The sequence below is a fragment of the Myotis lucifugus genome, unplaced genomic scaffold (assembly GCF_000147115.1).
Source record: "Myotis lucifugus unplaced genomic scaffold, Myoluc2.0 scaffold_336, whole genome shotgun sequence".
NCBI lineage: Eukaryota > Metazoa > Chordata > Mammalia > Chiroptera > Vespertilionidae > Myotis > Myotis lucifugus.
In genome coordinates, this window is record NW_005871384.1 from 655,205 (window position 1) to 676,962 (window position 21,758).

A 21,758-nucleotide genomic window follows, 5' to 3' on the forward strand; every position below is an offset into this window, starting at 1 on the left:
CTCTGCAGTCAGCCTTTGTCTGAGCTCTTTCTGGACCTTTATTGCTCTGTTGGTCCCGCCCTATTGGGAGGGACAGGGCGAGGGCTGGGTCAACCAAGGTGGGGACCAACGTAGGGCTCAGGGGCTCCCAGAGGGCAGGGGTGGTGGCCGAGGATGGGCACGAGTGGGGCTCTGTAGCCAGGGGGTTCTGTTGCCCCTACAAGTACCCAAGTTTGGAAATGCCCCAGGCCTCCACCACTTAAGCTTGGGGTTCACTTCTGTTTCTCCCAACACCCGTGCCCTAGTTGTCTGTTTCCTTTCATTCCTCCTGCCACAGGGCACCATCCACAGGAGCTGTCTATGGTGTCGTATTCCCTGTTGGGAGCAATGCGAGCTGTGTGATGCCATAATTTATTAAAGTAAATGCTGAGTTTCAGAGGCCAGAGATAAAGACAAGAGGAAATTTACCAACAAGCAGTCTCAGCTGAAGCGAATGGATGGACAAAGGCGGAGGCTGATAGAGTCGGACACCAACAATAAAAATAGGGAACCTGACCCACGTCTAGGATGGGGAGCCAGAGCCTGAGCCAGAGCCAGAGCCAGAGCAGCACAGGGAGCTTGAAGCCACTGATATGAGACTCTAGAAGAAGTCTTCTTTGCATCCCGGAGACCCTGAAAGGATGCAGAAGGAAGGGAAGGATTGGCTGGGAGAAAGTCCTCAGGATGGCTGTAGCCAGGGCCCAGAGAAGGGAGAAGGGACAGGGGCTGGGTGGTGGGGGAGGGACCTGTGCAGGGAGGGAACAGAGAAAGGAGAAGGGACGGGGGTGGGGGGAGGCACCTGTGCAGGGAGGGGACACAGTACTAAGATGGCTTAGTTAGATGACAAGGGCAAGCTTGGGCTTGATAGAAAGAACCAACAGGTCTTTATCTTCTTAATCACCAAGACTTGAGTGCTTATTTTTTATTGTTATACTAGAGGCCTGCTGCATGAATTTGTCCACAGGTTGGGTTCGGACAGCCTGCCCAGATCAGGCCTGGTTGGGTCTGGCTGGCCGGGAGGGAGAGGCCTCGGACAGTTGGCCAGCCAGCCGCGCCCCCTGTTCAAACTTCTGGTTGAACTCCCAGTTAAGGGGGCAATTTGAATATTAGCCTTTTATTATATAGGACTAGACGCCCGGTGCACGAAATTCATGCATGGGAGGGGGTCCCTCAGCCCGGCCTGCACCCTTTTGCAATCTGAGACCCCTAGGGGTATATCCGACTGCCGGGATCGGGCCTAAACCGGCAGTCAGACATCCCTCCCACAATCTGGGACCGCTGGCTCCTTACTACTTGCCTGCCTGCCTGCCTGATTGCCCACTGCATCTGCCTTCCTGCCTGGTCCCTCCTATCCCCTTTTTCTTCCTAATCACCCCTAACCACTCGCCTGCCAGCCTGATCGCCCCTAACTGCCTCTGTCTTGGCCCTCGCACCCGGGACGCAGGCTTCCCTCTCTCTGGTTGGCCGCAGGCACCCGGAACCCAGGCTTCCATCCCTCTGGCCAGCTGCAGCCACCTGAGACCTGGGCCGGGACTGCCTGGGCTGGCCACAAGCACCCAGGACCCCAGGAGGCGCTGCCTGGGCCCTGGCTTTGTCAGAAAGGATATTGGGAAGGTTTGCCAGAAGATGTCTATTCTATCTGGTCTAATTAGCATCTTATCCTTTTATTAGTATAGATGACTTTTGTATTTATTTTGTCTTCTTTTTAAAATCTGCATCAAGGATGTTTTTAGTGATTTTGGAGACAAAGGAAGGGAGAGAGAGAGACAGAGAGAAACATTGATGTGAGAGAAACATCTATCTGTTGCCTCCCTTACCTGCCCTGACTGGGTGCTGAACCTGCAACCTAGGTATGTGCCCTGGCCAAGAATCAAACCGGCAACCTTTGATGTACCGGAGGATGCACCAACCAACCAAACCATCTGGCCAGGGCTGACTTTTGTATTTGTCATCATTAACATCCTGCTACTTTCACTTCAAGTGATTTCAGTATTTATTGGCAGCTAGATAAAGGAAGGAGAAAATAGTTAGTTAACCTGATACTTGTTTGCAATTCCAGAAGGCAATTAGCTTTAAATGCATAAAGGATGATTGATATAGTGACTTCACTTATGTCTTTCACCTTCAGTCATGGGTTCACCATGGAGACTTGAGGAGGTTTGCATTCTAAGAGAGTTGTAGGAACAACCTGATGTTGAGAAGTGCGACCTGTTCCTATTCTACAAAGGACTGTAGGGAGCGACTGTAGAGTCAAGCCTCGGACTGACCTGTGGCAGAGCCACATACAAGTCCCAGCTTGGAGGGCAGAGCCCTTCTAGCGTAATTAAGCTTGACCTTATAGTCCTCACTTGTTCCTAGGTACCTAATGGGCTGTGGGAGGTGCAGCAAGTGCTGCTAATACAAGGTGAAACTGGCAAGAAACATGTTGACCACTCCCCTTGTTTTGGTTTGTGTGCTCTGACTATAAAATAAAGCTTTGGCTTACAAGCTGTGTCACTGTTTCCTCATCCAGGCACAGTGATTCTACCTAGTCCCAACTGTATTCTCTTGTCTATTTTCTTTAATCCTTCACCGCCCCTCCTCAGGTTCACCCCTGGCCATGCTGAACACAGCTCATGTGGCGCCCGAACATGGGGCCTGAGTAAAGGGGAACTACAATTGTAAGGTGAAAGGATGATCCAGTGAAGCACTCACAGAAAATCCATGTAATGTAGGGAGCGAGGTTTTGTAGCAGCTGGGTGTAAAACATGGGAAATTCAGGATCTCAGGAAAGGGATCTCTAAAACAATGCTCAAAGAAGTGTAGTCAAATTCTCAAATTTCTTAAGTTGAGTCTAAGAACTGTAAAGCACAAAATGGAAGTCCTGATAGTGATGCTTAAAGCTAAGCCAGGGCATTTTGCTAAGGACTGTAAAGCTAAAAATGGAAGTCAGAAGGACTGAAATGTAAATAGTGAAGGTACTAACTGAGATATTGCTTAGAAGATACAGATTAAGTAGAAAACTAGAAGTAGAAGATAGCACAGGAACAAAAACAAGAAATAAATTAAATTTTTAATAATTTATGTGCTCATGGGCACTGGACCTCATGGGGCTTTGCAGGTTCAGTGAAAGTGTAAAATTTATAAAGGTTGCAAACCAGGGAAGTTTAAGCAAAGGCCAGCCAGGCCTACCTATAATTAACAAACCATTATTTTCACCACCTGAGACAAAGCAGGAGGGGAAGGAAAAAATTTAAATTGGATATATTTGACAGCTTTTCCAAATGTAATATTTCAAGCATTTAGCTTTGAGACATCTCAAGGGCCCTGAGGTGACAGAAAGATCTACTCTCTACAAAAACAAAAAGGGGGAGAAGGATGTTATGTGCTAAATTTTTGAATTATGATGCAGAGGGTTGTACAGCAGCCGAAAGGCATCGGACCTCCAGTACAATAGCCTCTGCTGAGGTAGCCCGGTGGAAGGATGCACAAACTGGACAATGGTTTGGACCAGATCCAGTAATGATGTGGGGCAGAGGTTGTGTTTGTGTCTTTCCAGAAGGAGCAGTACAGCCAATATGGGTGCCAGAGCGTACGTGCATCACCATGATAGGCCCAGAGAAGCTCCTTGTCCCTCTGTTCAAAAAAATGAGAGTTGCCCAGATGATAGCGTTGCGGAAGAAAAAAATAACGATGTTACGCAAGGGGCCAAGGTGCCAACATGGGATCAGCTGAAGAAGGTAAGGACTGAGGCCCAGCAGATGGTAGAAAAGCAAGGAGTGGAAGCTACTCCCTCAGCCTTGTTTCTTAATAGTGTTGGTGAGCTGCCAATTTTCTGTAAAGTCTTGCACAGCCAAATCTGAGTACTCTGAGTAGATATACACCAGCAGCAAAATAAACGTTCATTTTGTAGAAATAGTCCTAAAAATGTTAAAATGTCTGTAGTTTGGTTTCTCTCTTGTTGCTGTATTGCATTGGCATTGTTTTGTTATTGTTTTATTAATAGCCAGACTTTTGTTCTTGATATTCAAGTTTTATGTTTATTGTAGTAACTTAAAAATTTTTAGAATTCCTAACTTTGGAATAATCCTTATAATTCCAAGTGATTATAATGAATAAAGTAAATGTAAGTAAATAAAAACAAAAAAGGGGGGAGATGTAGGGAGTGGCTTTAGGGTCAAGCCTCTAACTGACCTGTGGCAGAGCCACATACAAGCTTGACCTTATAGTCCTCCTTTGTTCCTAGGTACCTAATGGGCTGTGGGAGGTCCAGCAAGTGCTGCTAAAAGAAGGCTTGAGTAAGGAAATAGATTGGAAACTCGCAAGAACATTCATTTAAACATGTTGTCCACTCCCCTTGTTTTGCTTTGTGTGATCTGACTATAAAATAAAGCTTCGGCTTACAGGCTGTGTCACTGTTTCCTCATCCAGGCAGTGATCCACCTTGTTGCAACTGTATTCTCTTGTCTGTCTTCTTTAATCCTTCACCGCCCCTCCTCAGGTTCACTCCTGGCAGTGCTGGAGGAGGTTCACTAGCTAATGTTGAAGACACTCCTTTTAACTCAAGGAAAATATGATCAGAAAAAAAAAATTGTTAAAGCACAGTGACCGGCTTCTTCAGTAATACTGAAGGTGAAAACTAAGCAGTTTCAAAGCAAAGTACACTTCTGGCTCCTCTTTACAAGAAGTTATTGTTCACTTATCCCCTAACCCTTTTCGTTGGGGAAGATGAGATGTTTTTGCCCTAATGCTGAAAGATTTGCTATTTCCCTTTCCTTTTATGAACATTTATGATCCTTTGTTTTTTAATGGTTTCAAAGCTTTGATACAATGTTAGGATGATTTAACAATTTAAAAAAAAATCACCAAGATAAAATTTGTTGATGTTTTAAATATTGTATCAGTTGTTATAAAAGTGCTTTGTCCACATCCCAGAATGTTTACCTTAATAGTGGGAAGATAAAAGGTTTGAGGTTCATCGTCCTACTGTCCTACAAGTGAAAGCTCTTCCGGAAAATTGCGCATAATCAAAGATCTGTCTGCTTAAGACATCCCTTGGAAACCAGGGGGCGCAGACTAATCCTGCCCCAGTCCATGGCCACACCTTCCCACGGAGTCCCGGGGTAGGATGGAGAAAATCAGGAGCAAAGGCAAAGGCAAGCAAGGTCACATGGATTGTCAGCAGGGGGTGGGCCCCAAGCCTGGTGAGGGCCCCCCACACAGCAGGTAATGGGGGGCGGCTCTGTGCGCCCTTCCAAAGCCCAGTCTCAGACTTTCCCACCAGCTGGAGGCTCAGAAGGGAGAGAAGTGAATGATGACGGGTGTGCTGGGCTGCCCCCCTTCCCTCCCCAGTTTGGGTGGATGGTAAAGGGCAGGGATGGGAAGGTTAGGCCAGCTCCCAGCTGAGGATGGCACTAGCTCTGTATGCTGAGGCGTGGGGGAGAGGGAGGGAGGAGCTGCATCTTTTTCTGCATCATCTCCTCTTTGAGACCAGAGTAGAAAGTCTGGGGAAGGTGGGGATGTGGGAGGAAGCGGTTTCTCCTCTAACTTGCACTGTCCCTTGTTAACCTATTGAGTTTGGTGGCCAAGTCTAATTGTCCAGGGGTTTGGGTGGCTGTAGGAGCGCTTTTGTCACTTCTGAAAGCCACTTCTGTGATTGTGGCCAGGGCACCTGGCTGTCTCCAGGGACCAGCATGCCGCACAATGATTCCCAAGCAGTTCCCTGCAGGCCCAAGCTCCCAGCCTGCTGTCCTCCTTGGTTCACTGTCCTGCCAATACATTCTCCCTTTGTGCTTAAGCTGGTTGGAGATGCTTCTGTTACTTCAAGTAAAGACAAGAGGAGACTAATCCACAGAATTAAAATAATTCACTAATTCAACAAACTGTGCTTTCCTGGCCAAAAGAGAAGTGCCTGTGCTTTTTGGTGGGTGCTCTTCTTGCAAATGTGTGGCTTGCCCTTTCGACTCAAAAGTGAATCACCCCGGGGGCCTGAAACAACCTGGGAGGTTTGGGACGAGAAGGTGAAGGCACAGTCTTCAGGGCCTGGAGATGGAGAAACAGAGAGGGCAGGATAAAGTAAGGGGGTGCAACAGACAGACAAAACTTGTCAGTGCCTGGAGAAGACATTCCCTGCAGGAAGGCAGGCATCTGGCCGCTCTGTCTTTAGCCTTCCAGCCCTCCTGGTCCTCCCCAGGCACACCGGTCTGGACCATGAACTTGGACCCAGTGGTGCAAAGAGCAGGATAGCCTCAGAGCCTGGGTTCTGGTGGAAACCTTGGGCGCGGGAGTCGCATCAGCTCAGGGCGCCACCTAGCGCTCAACCGGTGGCGGTGCCGGAAAAACGTCCTCCCCACCAGCCAACCCCTCCCACCAAGGACAAAGAAAGGGAGCCCAGAAACAATAGGCCTTCAGTGCCTGGGAAGTCCTGGCAGAGGGAGGGCAGGGAGGCCATGAGGAAAAGAGCATAGGAACAGCCTGAGCCCCTTGCTCTTGGACGTGTACCCTTGAATTCACGTGTCCTTGTAAAATATGCTGATTTGATGCCTGAGGTTTGAAAATAGTGCTTCTTTTCTCTGTCCTTCTTCAGGTCCGTACTGTTACTGAAAGAGTAATGGCTGGATTGCTTGGGCGCAGTGTTTTGTTCTTGTGCTCCAGCTCTTGAATGTGGGGAGTTGAGAGTTATTGAAATATCCCCGCCACAGTATTTGTTCATGCTGTACCCCTTTCTTTCCTTTTACATTTCAATCTCCCCAGTTTTATTGAGATGTAACTGACATGTTACATTGCATTAGTTTTAGGTGTATGATGTGATGATTTGAAGCATGTAAATATTGCAAATGATCACCACAACTTGTTAACATCCATCACCACACAGAGTCACAATTTTTTTCCTGTGATGAGAACTTTTAAGATCTGCTCTCCTACCATCTTTCAAATGTGCAATACGGTATTGTAAACGACAGCCACCAGCTGTACATTACAGCCCCAGCAATTGTTATAACTGGAGTTTGTACCTTTTGACCACTGTCACCCATTCCATTGGCAACTACCAATCTGTTCTGTTTCTATGAGTTCTGTACCTTTTCAAACAATTTACAGTTAAAGGAATAAGAAACCTGGAAAAGTAAGAAGAGCTTTACTCTCCTTTGCTTGAGGAATGTTACATGTATTTTTTCAGGTATAAAGATCCTTTTATTTTGAAATAATTATAAAATCCCAAGGGATAGCAGAAATGGTACCAGGAATCAGAGTCCCCTTCACCTGATTTCCCCAGTGGTGCCATCTTGGTGCTGTGGTTCAAAGTCACAACAGGACCTTGATGTTGGCACACTGCTAGCTGGGCCACAGGAGGGGCTCAGTTTCCACCATGTTTATCTCGGGCGTAGACTTGTGAATCCACCACAAAAATCAAGATGTAGAACCCCTCCATCACCTGCTGCCTCTGTTATTCGCATGCCCCGCCCACTCCCACTCACCTCTTCTCCATCTCCACGGTTTTCTCATTTGGAGATGCCATTTGGATGATATCATTCTGGATGCATCGTTGTGGGATGGACTTTTGTTTTCACCAGGCATAGTGCCTGGATCACAAGTTCATTCCTTTTCACTGCTGATCAGTTCTCTGCTGTACAGAGTTTGTCAGGTGCAGGGGTCCTCAAACTATGGCCCGCGGGCCACATGCAAATACAAATATTGTATTTGTTCCCGTTTTGTTTTTTTACTTCAAAATAAGATATGTGCAGTGTGCATAGGAATTTGTTCATAGTTTTTTTATAAACTATAGTCCGGCCCTCCAACGGTCTGAGGGACAGTGAACTGGCTCCTGTTTAAAAAGTTTGAGGATCCCTGGTTCAGGGACTTATCCACTGAGGGACATTTGGGTTGTTTCCAGTCCACTATGATGAATAAGTCTGCTGTGAACATGAGTGCACAGGTTTTTGTGTGAACATAGGAATCCATTTCTCTGGGCTAAATGCCCAAGAGCAAGTCTGCTGGTCATGGGTAAGTGCAGGGTCAGTTTTATCCATTTTTCTAAAATATAAATGAGAAACTCCAGATTATGGGATGTGGATTTGGAAGAGGCCCCAGGACAAGGGATCACGCAATGCAATAGGGCAGGTAACTTATCTCATGTGCAGTAATAAATTACAGACGTCACACCTAACTTGGAGAGCAGAGAGAGTTAAAGAGGCCAGATTGACGGCTCTGAGAAACTGCCTGCAGCTGGCCAAGGGTTTAGGTTAGTTCTTGGCAAATCTCCAGGTGAGAAAAACGTTGAATCAATCATGTCCTTTTAAAAAAATAGTTTACTGCCATGATAATTTAGGGTTAAGTGTGTAATTGCTGCAATTTGCATAAGCTTGTATTTGGTTAAAAATGAAATATTATGGCTATAGGCATATTGATTGAATATGTATTTCCTTTTGGGAGGCGGAAAGTACTTTGCAGATCACATGCTATATTGCTATGTTGCTCCTTGAAAGGAAACAGCCTGGGGAATGACTAAGGCCAGCTGTGGGTGCAGGCAGCAGAACCAGCCTCTTGGGCACATGGCCTTAGTCCAGGGGTCCTCAAACTACGGCCCGTGGGTCACATGCAAATACAAATATTGTATTTGTTCCCGTTTTGTTTTTTTACTTCAAAATAAGATATGTGCAGTGTGCATAGGAATTTGTTCATAGTTTTTTTAAAAAACTATAGTCTGGCGCACCAATGGTCTGAGGCTCAGTGAACTGGCCCCCTGTTTAAAAAGTTTGAGGAGATCCAAGGAACAGCAGCCTCCTGACCACCACACCCTCTGTCTGAGGAACAGCAGCTGTGTGAAGACTGCCCCCACCAGCTAGAGGAGACACCACAACTGTGAAGAGCACCCACCAGAGGAGCTGCTACCAACTGAGGAGCAGCTGCTACCACAACCGCCTGAGGAGCAACCACAGCCTGAGGAGCCACTGCCACCCAAGGAGCAGCCACTGAATGACTCAACATCTAGATATGGCAGTACGATCAAACATGGGTAGACAAAGAAACCCCCAAAGGAAAGAAAAGGAGGACTCGCCAGAAAAGCAGCTAAGTGATACAGAGGCATGCAACATGACAGAAAAAGAATTCAAATTAAGGGTCCTAGAGTGAAAAAACTGTATGGAGGAAAAAATCAACAACTTATGCAAGAAGCAAGAAGAAACAGATGAAAAAATCAAAAAATTATGTAAGAACCAAGAAGAAATGAAGAGTGATATCGCTGCAATAAAAAACACCATTGAAAGTTTCAACAGTAGACTAGGAGAAGCGGAGGACCGAATTAGCGAATTAGAAGACAGGGAAACAAAACACACCCAAACTGAACAGCAATTGGAGAAAAAAATTAAAAGACAGGAGGAGAGCCTAAGGGAGCTATGGGACAACATGAAATGAAACAACATATAAAAAATAGGGGTGCCAGAACAACAGAAAGAGGAACAAGGGTTAGAAAACCTATTTGAAGAAATAATATCAGAAAACTTCCCAGAGGTGGGGAAGAAAAAAATCACACAAGCACAGAGAGTCCCAAACAAGGTGAACCCGAAAAGACCCACACCAAGACACATCATAATTACCACGGCAAATGTTCAGGACAAAGAGAGAATCTTAAAGGCTGCAAGAGAGAGACGGAAAGTTACATTCAAGGGATCTCCCATTAGATTATCAAATGATTTCTCAACAGAAACACATCAGGCCAGAAAAGAATGGACGGAAATTTACAAAGTGATGCAAAGCAAAGGACTGAATCCAAGAATACTCTATCCAGCAAGGCTATCATTCAAAATTGAAGGGGAAATAAGAAACTTCACAGACAAAAAAAGGCTAAGGGAGTTTATCAGCACCAAGCCAGCAATGCAAGAAATGCTAAAGGGGCCAAAACTGGTTTGGCTCAGTGGATAGAGCATCGGCCTGCGGACTGAAGGGTCCCAGGTTCGATTCCGGCCAAGGGCATGTACCTGGGTTGCGGGCACATCCCCCGTGGGAGATGTGCAGGAGGCAGCTGATCGATGTTTCTCTCCCATCGATGTTTCTAACTATCTATCTCTCTCCCTTCCCCTCTGTAAAAAATCAATAAAATATATTTTTAAAAAAAGAAATGCTAAATGGACTGGTGTAAAAAGAAGAAATAAAAAGCTCAGAAAGAAAACAGCCACACAAAAAAAGAAATGGCTACAAACAAGTACCTTTCAATAATAACTTTAAATGTAAACGGACTAAATGCTCCAACCAGAAGAGATCGAGTGGCTGAATGGATAAAAAAACATGACCCATACATTTGCTGTCTACAATAGAACCATCTCAGAAGAAGGGACTCACACAGACTGAAAGTGAAGGGATGGAAAAATATCTTTCAGGCAAATGGAAATGAAAAAAAAGCTGGGGTAGCAATACTTATATCGGACAAAAGAGACCTCAAAGTGAAGGCCATAACAAGAGATAAGGAAGGCCACTTCATAATACTAAAGGGATCAATACAACAAGAAGATATAACCCTGATAAACATATATGCACCCAATGCAGGAGCATCCAAATACATAAAAAACTCCTGGAAGATATCAAAGGAGAGATCGACAACAATACAATCATAGTAGGGGACTTTAATACACCACTGACATCAGGGGATAAATCCTCTAGACAAACAATCAGCAAAGAAACAGCAATCCTAAATTACTCACTAGATCAGATGGACTTAATTGACATCTTCAGAACACTTCACCCCAAAGCCACGGAATATACATTCTTCTCAAGGGCTCATGGGACATATTCAAAAATAGACCACATATTGGGTCACAAACAAAGTCTCCCCAAATTCAAGAAGATTGAAATCATACCAAGCATCTTCTCAGACCACAATGGCATAATATTAGAAATAAACTACAATAAAAACAACCCAAAATACTCAAACACTTGGAAGCTGAATAGCATGTTATTAAATATTGATTAGGTTACCAATGAGATCAAAGAAGAAATTAAAAACATCCTGGAAACTAATGACAATGAAAACACAACAATCCAAAACCTATGGGACACAATGAAAGCAATCCTGAGAGTGAAGTATATAGCTCTACAGGCCTATCTCAAAAAAACAAGGAAAAATGGTAGTAAATCATCTAACTCTACAACTCAAAGAATTAGAAAGAGAGCAACAAGAAAAGCCCAGAGTGAGCAGAAGGAAGGAGATAATAAAGATTAGAGCAGAAATAAATGACATAGAGACAAAAAACCCCCCACACAATACATAAAATCAATGAAACCAAGAGCTGGTTCTTTGAAAGGATAAACAAGATTGATGAACCTCTAGCCAGGCTCACCAAGAAGCAAAGAGAAAGGACCCAAATAAACAAAATCAGAAATGATAGAGGTGAAATAACAACAGACCCCACAGAAATACAAATGATTGTTAAACAATACTATGGACAACTCTACTGCAACAAATTAGATAACCTGGAGGAAATGGACATATTCCTAGAAAAATACAACATTCCAAAACTCAATCAGGAAGAATCTAAAAATCTCAACAGGCCAATAACTATGGAAGAAATTGAAGCAGTCATCAAAAAGCTTCCAGCAAACAAAAGCCCAGGACCAGACAGCTTCACGGGGGAGTTTACCAAACATTCAAGGAAGAACTAAAACCTATCCTCCACAGACTACTACAAAAAAATCCAAGAGGAAGGAACACTTCCAAGCTCATTCTATGAAGCCAGCATCACCCTAATACCAAAACCAGGGAAAAACAACACAATGAAAAAGAATTACAGGCCAATATCCCTCATGAATATAGATGCCAAAATCCTCAACAAAATCTTAGCAAATCGGATCCAGCAGTACATCAGAAGGATCATACACCATGACCAAGTAGGATTTATCCCAGGGATGCAAGGATGGTACAATATCCGAAAATCAGTAAACGTGATACATCACATAAACAAATTGAAAGAAAAAGACCACATAGTCATATCAATTGATGCAGAAAAAGCATTTGACAAAATCCAACACCCATTTTAGATAAAAACTCTCAGCAAGGTGGGAGTAGAAGGATCATACCTCAACATAATAAAAGCCATATGACAAACCCACAGCCAACATCATCCTCAATGGACAAAAACTAACACCATTTCCCCTAAGAACAGGAACAAGACAGGGATGCCCACTCTCACCACTCCTGTTCGACACAGTTCTGGAAGTATTAGCCATTGCAATTAGACAAGAAGAAGAAATAAAAGGCATCCAAATTGGAAAAGAAGAAGTAAAACTGTCCTTATTTCCAGTTGACATGATATTATACATAAAAAACCCTAAAGACTCCATCAAAAACTATTAGATTTAATAAATGAATTCTGCAAAGTAGCAGGATACAAAATTAACGCCAAGAAATCTATGGCATTTCTATACACCAATAGTGAACTTACAGAAAGAGAGACTAAAAAAACAATTCCATTTACCATTGCACAAAAAAAATTACTACTCAGAAAACTACAGGACGTTGAAAAAAGAGATAGAGGAAGACATAAACAGATGGAAGAACATGCCATGTTCTTGGATTGGTAGAATCAACATCATTAAAATGTCCATACTACCCAAAGCAATCTATAAATTCAACGCACTTCCCATTAAAATACCAACGGCATATTTCACAGGCCTAGAAAGAACTCTCCAAAAATTCATCTGGAATAAAAAAAGACCCCGAATAGCTGCAGCGATCCTGAAAAAGAACAAAGTAGGTGGGATCTCAATACCAGGTATCAAGCTGTATTACAAAGCCACTGTTCTCAAAACTGCCTGGTACTGGCACAAGAACAGACATATAGATCAGTGGAATAGAATAGAGAGCCCAGAAATTGGCCCGAACCAATATGCTCAATTAATATTTGACAAAGGAGGCAAGAACATAGAATGGAGTCAAGATAGTCTCTTCAATAAATGCTGTTGGGAAAATTGGACAGATACATGCAAGAAAATGAAACTAGACCACCAACTTACACCATACACAAAAATAAACTCAAAATGGATAAAGGACTTAAATGTACGACGGGAGACCATAAAAATTCTAGAAGAATCCAAAGGCAACAAAATCTCAGACATATGCCGAAGCAATTTCTTCACCGAAAAAGCTCCTAGGGCATTGGAAACTAAAGAGAAAATAAACAAATGGGACTACATCAAAATAAAAAGCTTCTGCACAGCAAAAGAAACCATCAACAAAACAACAAGAAAGCCCACTTTGTGGGAAAACATATTTGCCAATGCCATATCTGATAAGGGCCTAATCTCCAAAATTTATAGGGAACTCATACAACTTAACAAAAGGAAGAGAAACAATCCAGTCAAAAAATGGGCAAAGGACCTAAATAGACACTTTTCAAAAGAGGACATTCAGAAAGCCAAGAGACATATGAAAACATGCTCAAAGTCACTAATCATCCGAGAGATGCAAATCAAAACAACAATGAGGTACCATCTCACACCTGTCAGAATGGCTATCATCAACAAATCCACAAATGACAAGTACTGGAGAGGATGTGGAGAAAAAGGAACACTGGTACACTGCTGGTGGGAATGCAGACTGGTGCAGCCACTATGGAAGACAGTATGGAGCTTCCTCAAAAAACTAAAAATGGAACTCCCATTTGACCTTGTGATCTCACTTCTAGGAATATATCCCAAGGAACCAGAAACACCAATCAGAAAGGATATATGCACCCATATGTTCATAGCAGCACAATTCACCATAGCTAAGATCTGGAAACAGCCTAAGTGCCCATCAGTAGATGAATGGATTAGAAAACTGTGGTACATCTACACGATGGAATACTTTGCTGCTGTAAAAAAGAAGGAACTCTTACCATTTGCAATGGCATGGATGGAACTGGAGAGCATTAGGCTACTTGAAATAAGCCAGTCAATGAGGGAAAAACACCACATGATCTCACTCACTCATGGATAATAAAGACCATTATAAACTTATGAACAAAAATAGATACAGAGGCAGAGCTGCCTCGAACAGACTGTCAAACTACAGGGGGAAAGCCAGGGAGGGTTGAGGGGCGGGAGGGGCGGGGAAAGAGATCAACGGAAGGACTTGTATGCATGCATATAAGCATAACCAATGGACATAAGACACTGGGGGCGGGGGTAGGGGAGGCCGGGGGATTTTTAAGGGCGGGAAAAAAGGAGACATATGTAATACTCTTTGTAATACTTTAAGCAATAAAACAATTAAAAAAATAAAATAAAAAGTTTGAGGACCCCTGCCTTAGTCTGAAGGGCCCACACTTAGTTTAATTCTCTGTTGTCACCATCTTCAAATTCTTCTTCCTTTTTGTAATCCTCATCTGAGGACATTCTTAGAAAGAGGAAGAGAGAGAGAGAGAGAGAGAGAGAGAGAGAGAGAGAGAGAGAGAGAACATCAATGCGAGAGAGACACATCAATTGGTTGCTTCCCATATGTGCCCCAACTGGGGATGGAACCTGCAACCTGGGTATGTGCCCTGACCAAGAATCTAACCGGCCACCTTTCAGTGCATGGGACGATGCTCCAACCAACTGAGCCACACCACCCGGTGCCACCTTCAAATTCTTAACTTTTGAACCAGGGGCCTGGTCTGCAGTTTCATTTGGGGCCACAAGTTATGTCGCTGGTCCTGGTGGGCAGTTGTCCGCAGCAGGCCAGCCTGCTGGCTCGGATGGAAGCTGAGACTTATCTCCCACTAGGAAGGACAGGTGGCTGATTCTGGAAGGTGTGTACATCCACAAGGAGGATTTGGGGCACCCAGAGGCCAAGGGGGATGACAATGGAGGCTTGGTCCCCAGGGAACCTGAAGGGTTAGACAGAGGCCACCAGCACAGACTCCACAAGTCAACTCCAAGCCCCAGACTTCGTGGTTGTCACCCTTGTAACTGTGGTTCTCCAGCTGTAGAGACCTTGTCGCATCTCTGCTGCCCTCAGGCCCTGTGATTGCTGGCAGGTTGCTGTGAAGAAGTTCTGGTCCCTTGGCTGGCCAGCTGGGCCACCCCGTGTAGCTGGACCTGGTTTTCTCCAGGGCACCTATATTTTCAGAGGACCAGTCAGACTGGCCATGAGGATTCTGGGGTCTCCCTATCTTGAGTCAGGGTCAGGGCTTGGGTGGGGACATCTGCTAGTCTCCCTTCTCCCACCCGAGGAGAGCCTGAGGATAGAGCCACCTTCAGGCCCGGGATGCTGCACACTCGAGAATGCTGGGGTCACACTCAGGCTCTAGGTCAGACCAGACTTCCAGTGTCGAAAATGAGATGACCGTCTGGGGACAGCCCTCTCAGTGTCACTACCCTGTCTCTCTGGCCTGTCTCCCCAGCGTGACCTAGACTTCTGAGGATGGGACTCTAGCTTCCTCGTCTTTGTCTCCCTTTTTATTCTGGGTTTGCATCAGGCTTAAAGCAAGCAGAAGCAAGGAGAGAAATGCTGGTAAGTAGACTCCAGGGACTAGCAGGGAAGGAGGTGGGAAATTGGTTGCCTGCGAGGACCACCAGGGACCGGATCTCATGAGAGGGAGAAGTGAACTCTCTGAGGTTCTTGGGCTCCTTTCTGAGGGGCAAGGCTCAGGTTCTCTTGCCATCTCATTAGGGGGGAGACAGTGTGGTCATAGCCAAGGGAACAGCCAAAATCATGATTAGGGCCAAGGGACAAGAAAGGGACAGGGTGGGGGAAGACAGGGTATGAGGAGTAGGTGTATTTTGGAATTTGCATTTCCTAAGCTGTGGGTCAGCCCCTCAGTCCCTCAACAAGCACGGCTGGGTGCCCACTAAGTGCAGCCTGGGAAAGGCACTGAGATGTAGGAGCAGACGGGCCTTTGAGAGGAGCTTAGTTACGAGGGAGGAGCTTCCAGGGCAGGACTAGAGTTCTCAGAGACGCCACCCAGCCCCGCACTTCTTCAGACAGGTGAGGACAGACAGAGGTCAGCAGTCTGCAGGCCAGAAGAGGGCCTTCATGTGACTTTGCTGGCACCTTGACCTTGGATCTCCAGCCTCCAGAGCTGTGAGCAATAGACTTCTGCTCAGAAGCCCCCAGCCTGTGGCATTTTGTTATAGCTGCCTGAAGGGACTAAGAGGACAGGCAGCCACTTTCCTAGGATTTCTACAAATCAATGTAAACACGTGTGTAGTCTTATAAGTCAATATACATCCTCCTCTCTTATGCGGAAGTTGGCACGCTGTAGAGATTGTTCTATACCCGTGCTCTTTTCTTCCTTAGGTTTCCCACCCCCCAGCCCCCATTGGTACAGAGAACGTGCTCCTTGCACCGTGTGGACGTGCCATAGTTTATTCAGACCTGCAAGCTCTCCCTCATAGGTGGATGTTTGGGTTGTTTCCAGACGTTGCTATGACAAACAGCTCTGCAGTGAGTCACTGTGTACACACTTTTTTCTGTGTTTGTGAGCAGATCTCTGGGATAAACCGCTAGACATTGGATCAATGTGTCCAAGGGTAAAGGTGTTGGCAATTTTGCTAGATTTTTCCCAAAGCGTCTCCCTACAGTTGTGCTAATTAGCCCGCCCCTTGGTGACGTAGGGGAGTTCCCCCACAGACTCCCAAGAGGGAGCTGTCAGCCTCAGGCTTTTAAAACCAATGTGACAGGTAAAGTTTGTGTTTCAGTGGCTGTCATGTGCCTTCGTAATGGAGGTCTTTTCTGGGATGGAGTAGACCAAGGTGAATGGAGGCCAAGGGCAGGGGTGTGTCTCTCCCGCTGTGCCCCCCACAAGAAGCAGCACTTGGAGCTGAGCCCTGGAGGGTTTATTATCCGTCCCTGTGTGGGGTGGGGGACTTGGGCTTCTAGTGAGGAGTTAGCTGGGGGCAGGAATGTCCCAAATAAGTTTGTATTTTTATTTATTTTTATTTTTATTTTTAAATATATTTCTTTATTGATTTTAGAGAGGAAGGAAGAGGGAGAGAGAGATAGAAACATCAATGATGAGAGAGAATCATTGATTGGCTGCCTCCTGCACGCCCCCCTACTGGGGATCAAGTCCTGAACCTGGGCAGGTGCCCTTGGCCAGAATCGAACCTGGGACCCTTCAGTCCACAGGCTGATGCTCTATCCACTGAGCCAAACTGGTTAGGGCAAGTTTCTATTTTTATATATTTAAGGCCCGTCACCTATGTCGAGGTGCGGGGGTTTCCCATAAAGGTGCTGCTCCTAAGTGGGACATGCACAGGTGGTCTGGACCATCCGCTTGAGGCTTGCGCCAATACCTTCTGGTCAGACACTTTCACAGAGACAGCACCGAGATCTGAGCCGAGCCGGAGAAATTACACACAGACAAACAGGTTAGATGCAAGCACAAAGGGGGTTTATTTACCAGTTCCTGATGGGTCTCAGACGCTAGGAAGGATCCACTGGCGATGCTCGCTGACACACAAAAAGGGGTAGACGGCGCCGTTGGCTGCTGGCTCTTTTGTCGATCGACAGTTAATTGGGCAGAGTTTGGTGCTGGGAACCAAGACGTGAGCACACACAGGTCCTCACGCTCTGGCGACAGGAGAGCTATGCGCTGCTGGGTCCATCAAACTGCCTGATCTTATAGCCCTCTGTAGACGTGGTCTTTGTTGGTGTGTGTGTTATCAGCGGCTGCCAAGTGTGGATCCACCCGGGGTCTGTTAGTCTATGGGTGTGTACAGGCTTTGAGCATTCCCATCAGATAGGCTGTTTATCAGTACTAAGCAGAGCTACAAGGGTGCATTCCTGGGTCCCACACAGCATTCCTATATCTAGCGTTACTATAATAGTCCACACAGGGTTACATGCTTTAAGTCTTACATTCTAAGGTCCTAACATTAAGTACCATAATGATTACTTTAACAAGGGGCCCTTCACACGGGCCAGTAAGTCCCATTGTAGCTAAAGGGGGTAGGCTTCCAGCAGTCCCCGCCCTCCTCAGGGATCCATCGCTGCACGTAGTTGGGGCCTTTGTCCCGGGGCCGCACGATCACGGTGTCCCTGGATGCCACGGATGGGTCCTCGGGGAAGAAGTTGAAGGGCCGGAGCATGAAGCCCACGGAGTTCCCGGGGGTGGCCGTGTTGGGGATGTCCTCTGAGTGGGGGATGTGCAGGAAGCCCACTGTCACCCAGGGCACCAAGTCCTGTGGGAGAGAGGGGTGGGCAGTGCTGACGGGCTCGGAGAGGCGAGGGGTGGGCGACCCCTCAAGCTCTCCTCATAAGGAATGGGCAGATCTGGGGACACTGAACTTGCTCTCCACACAGCGAGGTGCTGCTGGCACAGGCCCAGGGACAGGGCACAGCTCTAGTCTGGGGCTGGGGCTGGAAGAAGGTGGGGCCAGTACCTCTTCTTCAATGTTCTCATTGTTTTGAAGAAACTCTTCAAAGACCACAGGCGGGTCCCAGGGGTCGTTCTGGTTGTAGATGCTGCTGCTGCACCGCTCAGACTCCCGGTACTTGGTCACTGCCAGGGGGTACCTGTCGGGCAGAGCAGCCAGGTGGCTCTGGGCACTGGGGGTGGCCCCAGCCCCTCCCGGGGCACATCTGCAGGGTCAATGACGTGGCTTTCCCCGATTTCCACATCATGTCTTGGGAGCCTGTCAGTCTGACCCAAGGTCAGCGGGGGCTCAGGTGCTCAGAACAGGCCTTCCACTCCCCTCCTCAAACACAGAGCCACGCCCTGTAACACACACACACACACACACACACACACACACACACACACACACACTGCCACACAGACCCAGAGTCTCATAGACAGAAACACAGCCACCCCAGACACAGGGTAGAACCCCCCCTAGACCCTCCAGCTTCCCAGGCCTCCTTACCTGGCCCAGGTGAAAGCCCGCTCCTCCTCCCAGCCGGGCGGCAGCACCTGCTCAGCCATGGAGTGGATCTGCAGCCGGTAGCTGCGCTGGTGGCCCCAGCGGTTCTCCTTGGGGCTGGTGAAGAGCAGGTACTTGGGCAGAGTCTGTCCGAAGCGGAAGGCCGCCTCGCGCTCACGGGAGTACCCTGTCTGCTCTAGGGTTGGCTGGACCAGCCTGTGCTCCGGGCTCCAGGGGTTGGTGATGTTTTCTAGCTTCATGCCCAGCGTCTGGAAGCTATTCTTGGTGCCTGCGGGTGTGAAGGGAGATGCAGAATGAGGATCCAGCACCCAAAGTACCCCTCCCGCATTTTACACTGGGTTCTCCACCCCAGACCACGTCCAGCAGCAAACCATCAGGGGCGAAGGGGGTGTCGTGGGTTCACATGGAGCCAGCTGAGGGGTGGGAGGAAGGGATTAAACACGAAAACCTACAGGGGAACCAGAGGACGATGCGATAGCTCACCACAGCGGCGGTGGTTGCGGTGGCCCTGTGGGCAGTTTCTTTGAGCCCTGGGTCCCAGGCTTTGGGCTGTCCTGCAGCCCCAGAGAGGGGCGGCCGTCTTTCCCCAGGCAGGGGCTGTGTCCACCACCTGCTGTGCCCAGGGCGTGGGTGGAGGGGGCTGAGCCGGGTGGGGAGGGCGGGGTTAGGAAAGGGAGCCACCTGTCTGGTTCTGGGGGCGGTTCTGACTTGATGTCAGGCCACATCCTGCCACGAGGCCTATGCCGCGGTGACACCATTAACCCAGGAGACACAGTGAGTAACCCCAATGGTGCTGCGTCCACCTCCAGGTGCAAGGCAGCAGCGACCTTGCTGACATCGAGGCATTGTCCTCTCTGCCACCCTGAGCACCTTTCTACCCAACCCACCCGACCCAGGGGTCAGCGCAGCCCCAGGGCAGGACAGAGTCCAGGCTGCCGCACCCTGGGCAGCACTGGGGCGCTGTTCAGGTTCACCCCTTCCGGGGGCTCAGGGACTCCAGCCTTGCAGGCTCAGAGCAGGTGGGGCACGTTCTCCTGATGGTGTGCCTCCGGGGTGCAGCATCGTCTCCCACAGTGGGAGTCAGTGTTTGCACACAGAGGTCTGGCCTGGGGACGTCTGGCGCCAGCGAGTCCTACCTGCCACGTCCAGGTCTACGCGGTAGTGCACCAGGTGAGTGTGAATGTTGCCGATCAAGTGCATGTGCAGGCGTGTCCCGTAGCGCAGCCCCTCGGGCGTGTAGAAGGTGGCGTGCACATAGCCAGTGGCGTGCATCTTGGCCTCCATCACCCCGTTGGGGTAGAAGATGAAGTCCCAAATGTAGTCATAGTTGTAGACCGTGGACGTCGTCCGCAGCACCAGCACCTGGCCCTGGAGCCCTGCATAGAAGTTGAAGCCACCGTTGGCGTCAGAGTCAAAGTGGCGCCGAAGGGGCACCCCCGTGGGCATCTCGAAGACACAGAGGGCTCGGGGGTAGTGGACAGGGTCGTCGGCATCGAAGTAGTGGAGGGCATCCAGGAAGGTGGCTGTCTCTGGGCAGTCGATGCCGGGGGCCAACTCATGGGTGACAGTGCCCAAACCCCAGCCCACATCGATGTACTTGGTCTGCATGCCCACAGGTGTGTGGCCTCCGTACAGTGACACTGCGTCCTGGAGGCTCACCTCGTAGGCAATGCGCTCCCCACCGAAATGCACATTCAGCACCTGCAGCCCCGTGGAGGACCGCAGCCTGAAGGCGAAGCTCCAGCCCCCGTAGAGCACGGCGTTGCCCTCCAGCCTGTAGCGGGGGCCTTGGGGCTGGACCAGGTGGGGGCCCTTCACGGTCATGGGGCTGGGGAAGTGCCCGCGTGGCTTGTAGGACGAGAAGAGGGGCGGCTCCTCCCTGCCCTTGGCCCCCTTGCCCTCGGGGAGCGGGTCCTCCAGGACCACCACGTCCACCTCTCCGGCATCGTACTTCCGGGCCAGCTCTTCTGGGCTTCGGTAGAACTTCCCATTGTACCAGACCTGCTCCACCGCCCAGTCCTGGGCGTTCATGCTGCTGTGGTCCAGGAGGAGCTCCAGGCCTGTGGGGTGCAAGAAGAAGCCTTCCACAAAGCGCTGCAAGATGAACCAGGTGCGGCGCTCGCCTGAGGCCAAGCCCTGAGGGGCCACGTCGGTGAAAGTCAGGCATCGGGTGTGACAGTCCTGGAAGGAGAAGCCCGTGGTGTCCAGGAAAAATTGGTGCAAGGGCCTGGTGGCCTCCTGCAGGGTGTGGCTCAGTAGGACATACTCTGCCGAGGAGATGGGCCTGGAGTTCCAGGACATCCGGTGCCCAGTCCTGGGGGGCAGGGGGCGCAGGTAGTGGGGCCATGGCAGGGGCCCCACGGCAAACTCGGTGACGTTGGGATGCTCCTGGGCTCCGAAGAAGATGACGGCACGCGCCTCCCGAGCCGGCCGCCTCTGACCCTGGTCCAGAAATTTCAGCACCTGCAGCTTCCTGGGCAGCAGCATCTCAATGAGGAACACGTAGTTCTTGGTGATGGTTGATCCTCGGGAGGGCTCCAGCCTCAGGTCCTTCCGGGACCAAAGGAAGCTGCGTACGGCCTTCAGCTCCTGGATGCTCAGGTCCGAGAACACCCCGGCCTGGCTGCGGAGAGTCCATGTGGAGTGATTCCCCATGGCCAGCGTCTGCAGCATCAGGACAGCAGCCATGGCCCAGCCAAGGGCCGGGCTTTCTCGCCTCATGTCTCTAGAATTTGGGAAACATGAACTTAGTTGTTTTATGGGAAGACATGGGTTTCCACTAGGCTGGCCCCGTAGTTTCCCAATAGACACAGCCTCGTCCCTTGGCCGCCATGCCAGCCAGTGGCCATGCTGGCGTAGTGGGGGCCCCAGGTTGCTCAGACCTGTGCTTTTCATTGATTTTAATTCTACACTCTCCTCGCTTG

At 48.4% G+C, this 21,758-nt stretch overlaps 1 protein-coding gene across 1 annotated transcript; it reads right to left on the reverse strand.

The window, feature by feature from the left end:
- Window positions 1-17,331: 17,331 nt before the first annotated feature.
- On the reverse strand, window positions 17,332-21,555 carry LOC102438245 (amiloride-sensitive amine oxidase [copper-containing]). The gene is made up of 4 exons (XM_006101030.3): window positions 19,971-21,555; window positions 18,817-19,102; window positions 18,334-18,466; window positions 17,332-18,132 (listed from the first exon to the last, which is right to left on the reverse strand). Exons 1-4 carry the CDS (start codon window positions 21,553-21,555, stop codon window positions 17,863-17,865), a joined length of 2,274 nt encoding a protein of 757 aa, XP_006101092.1. The 3' UTR covers window positions 17,332-17,862.
- Between the last annotated feature and the right edge of the window lie 203 nt (window positions 21,556-21,758).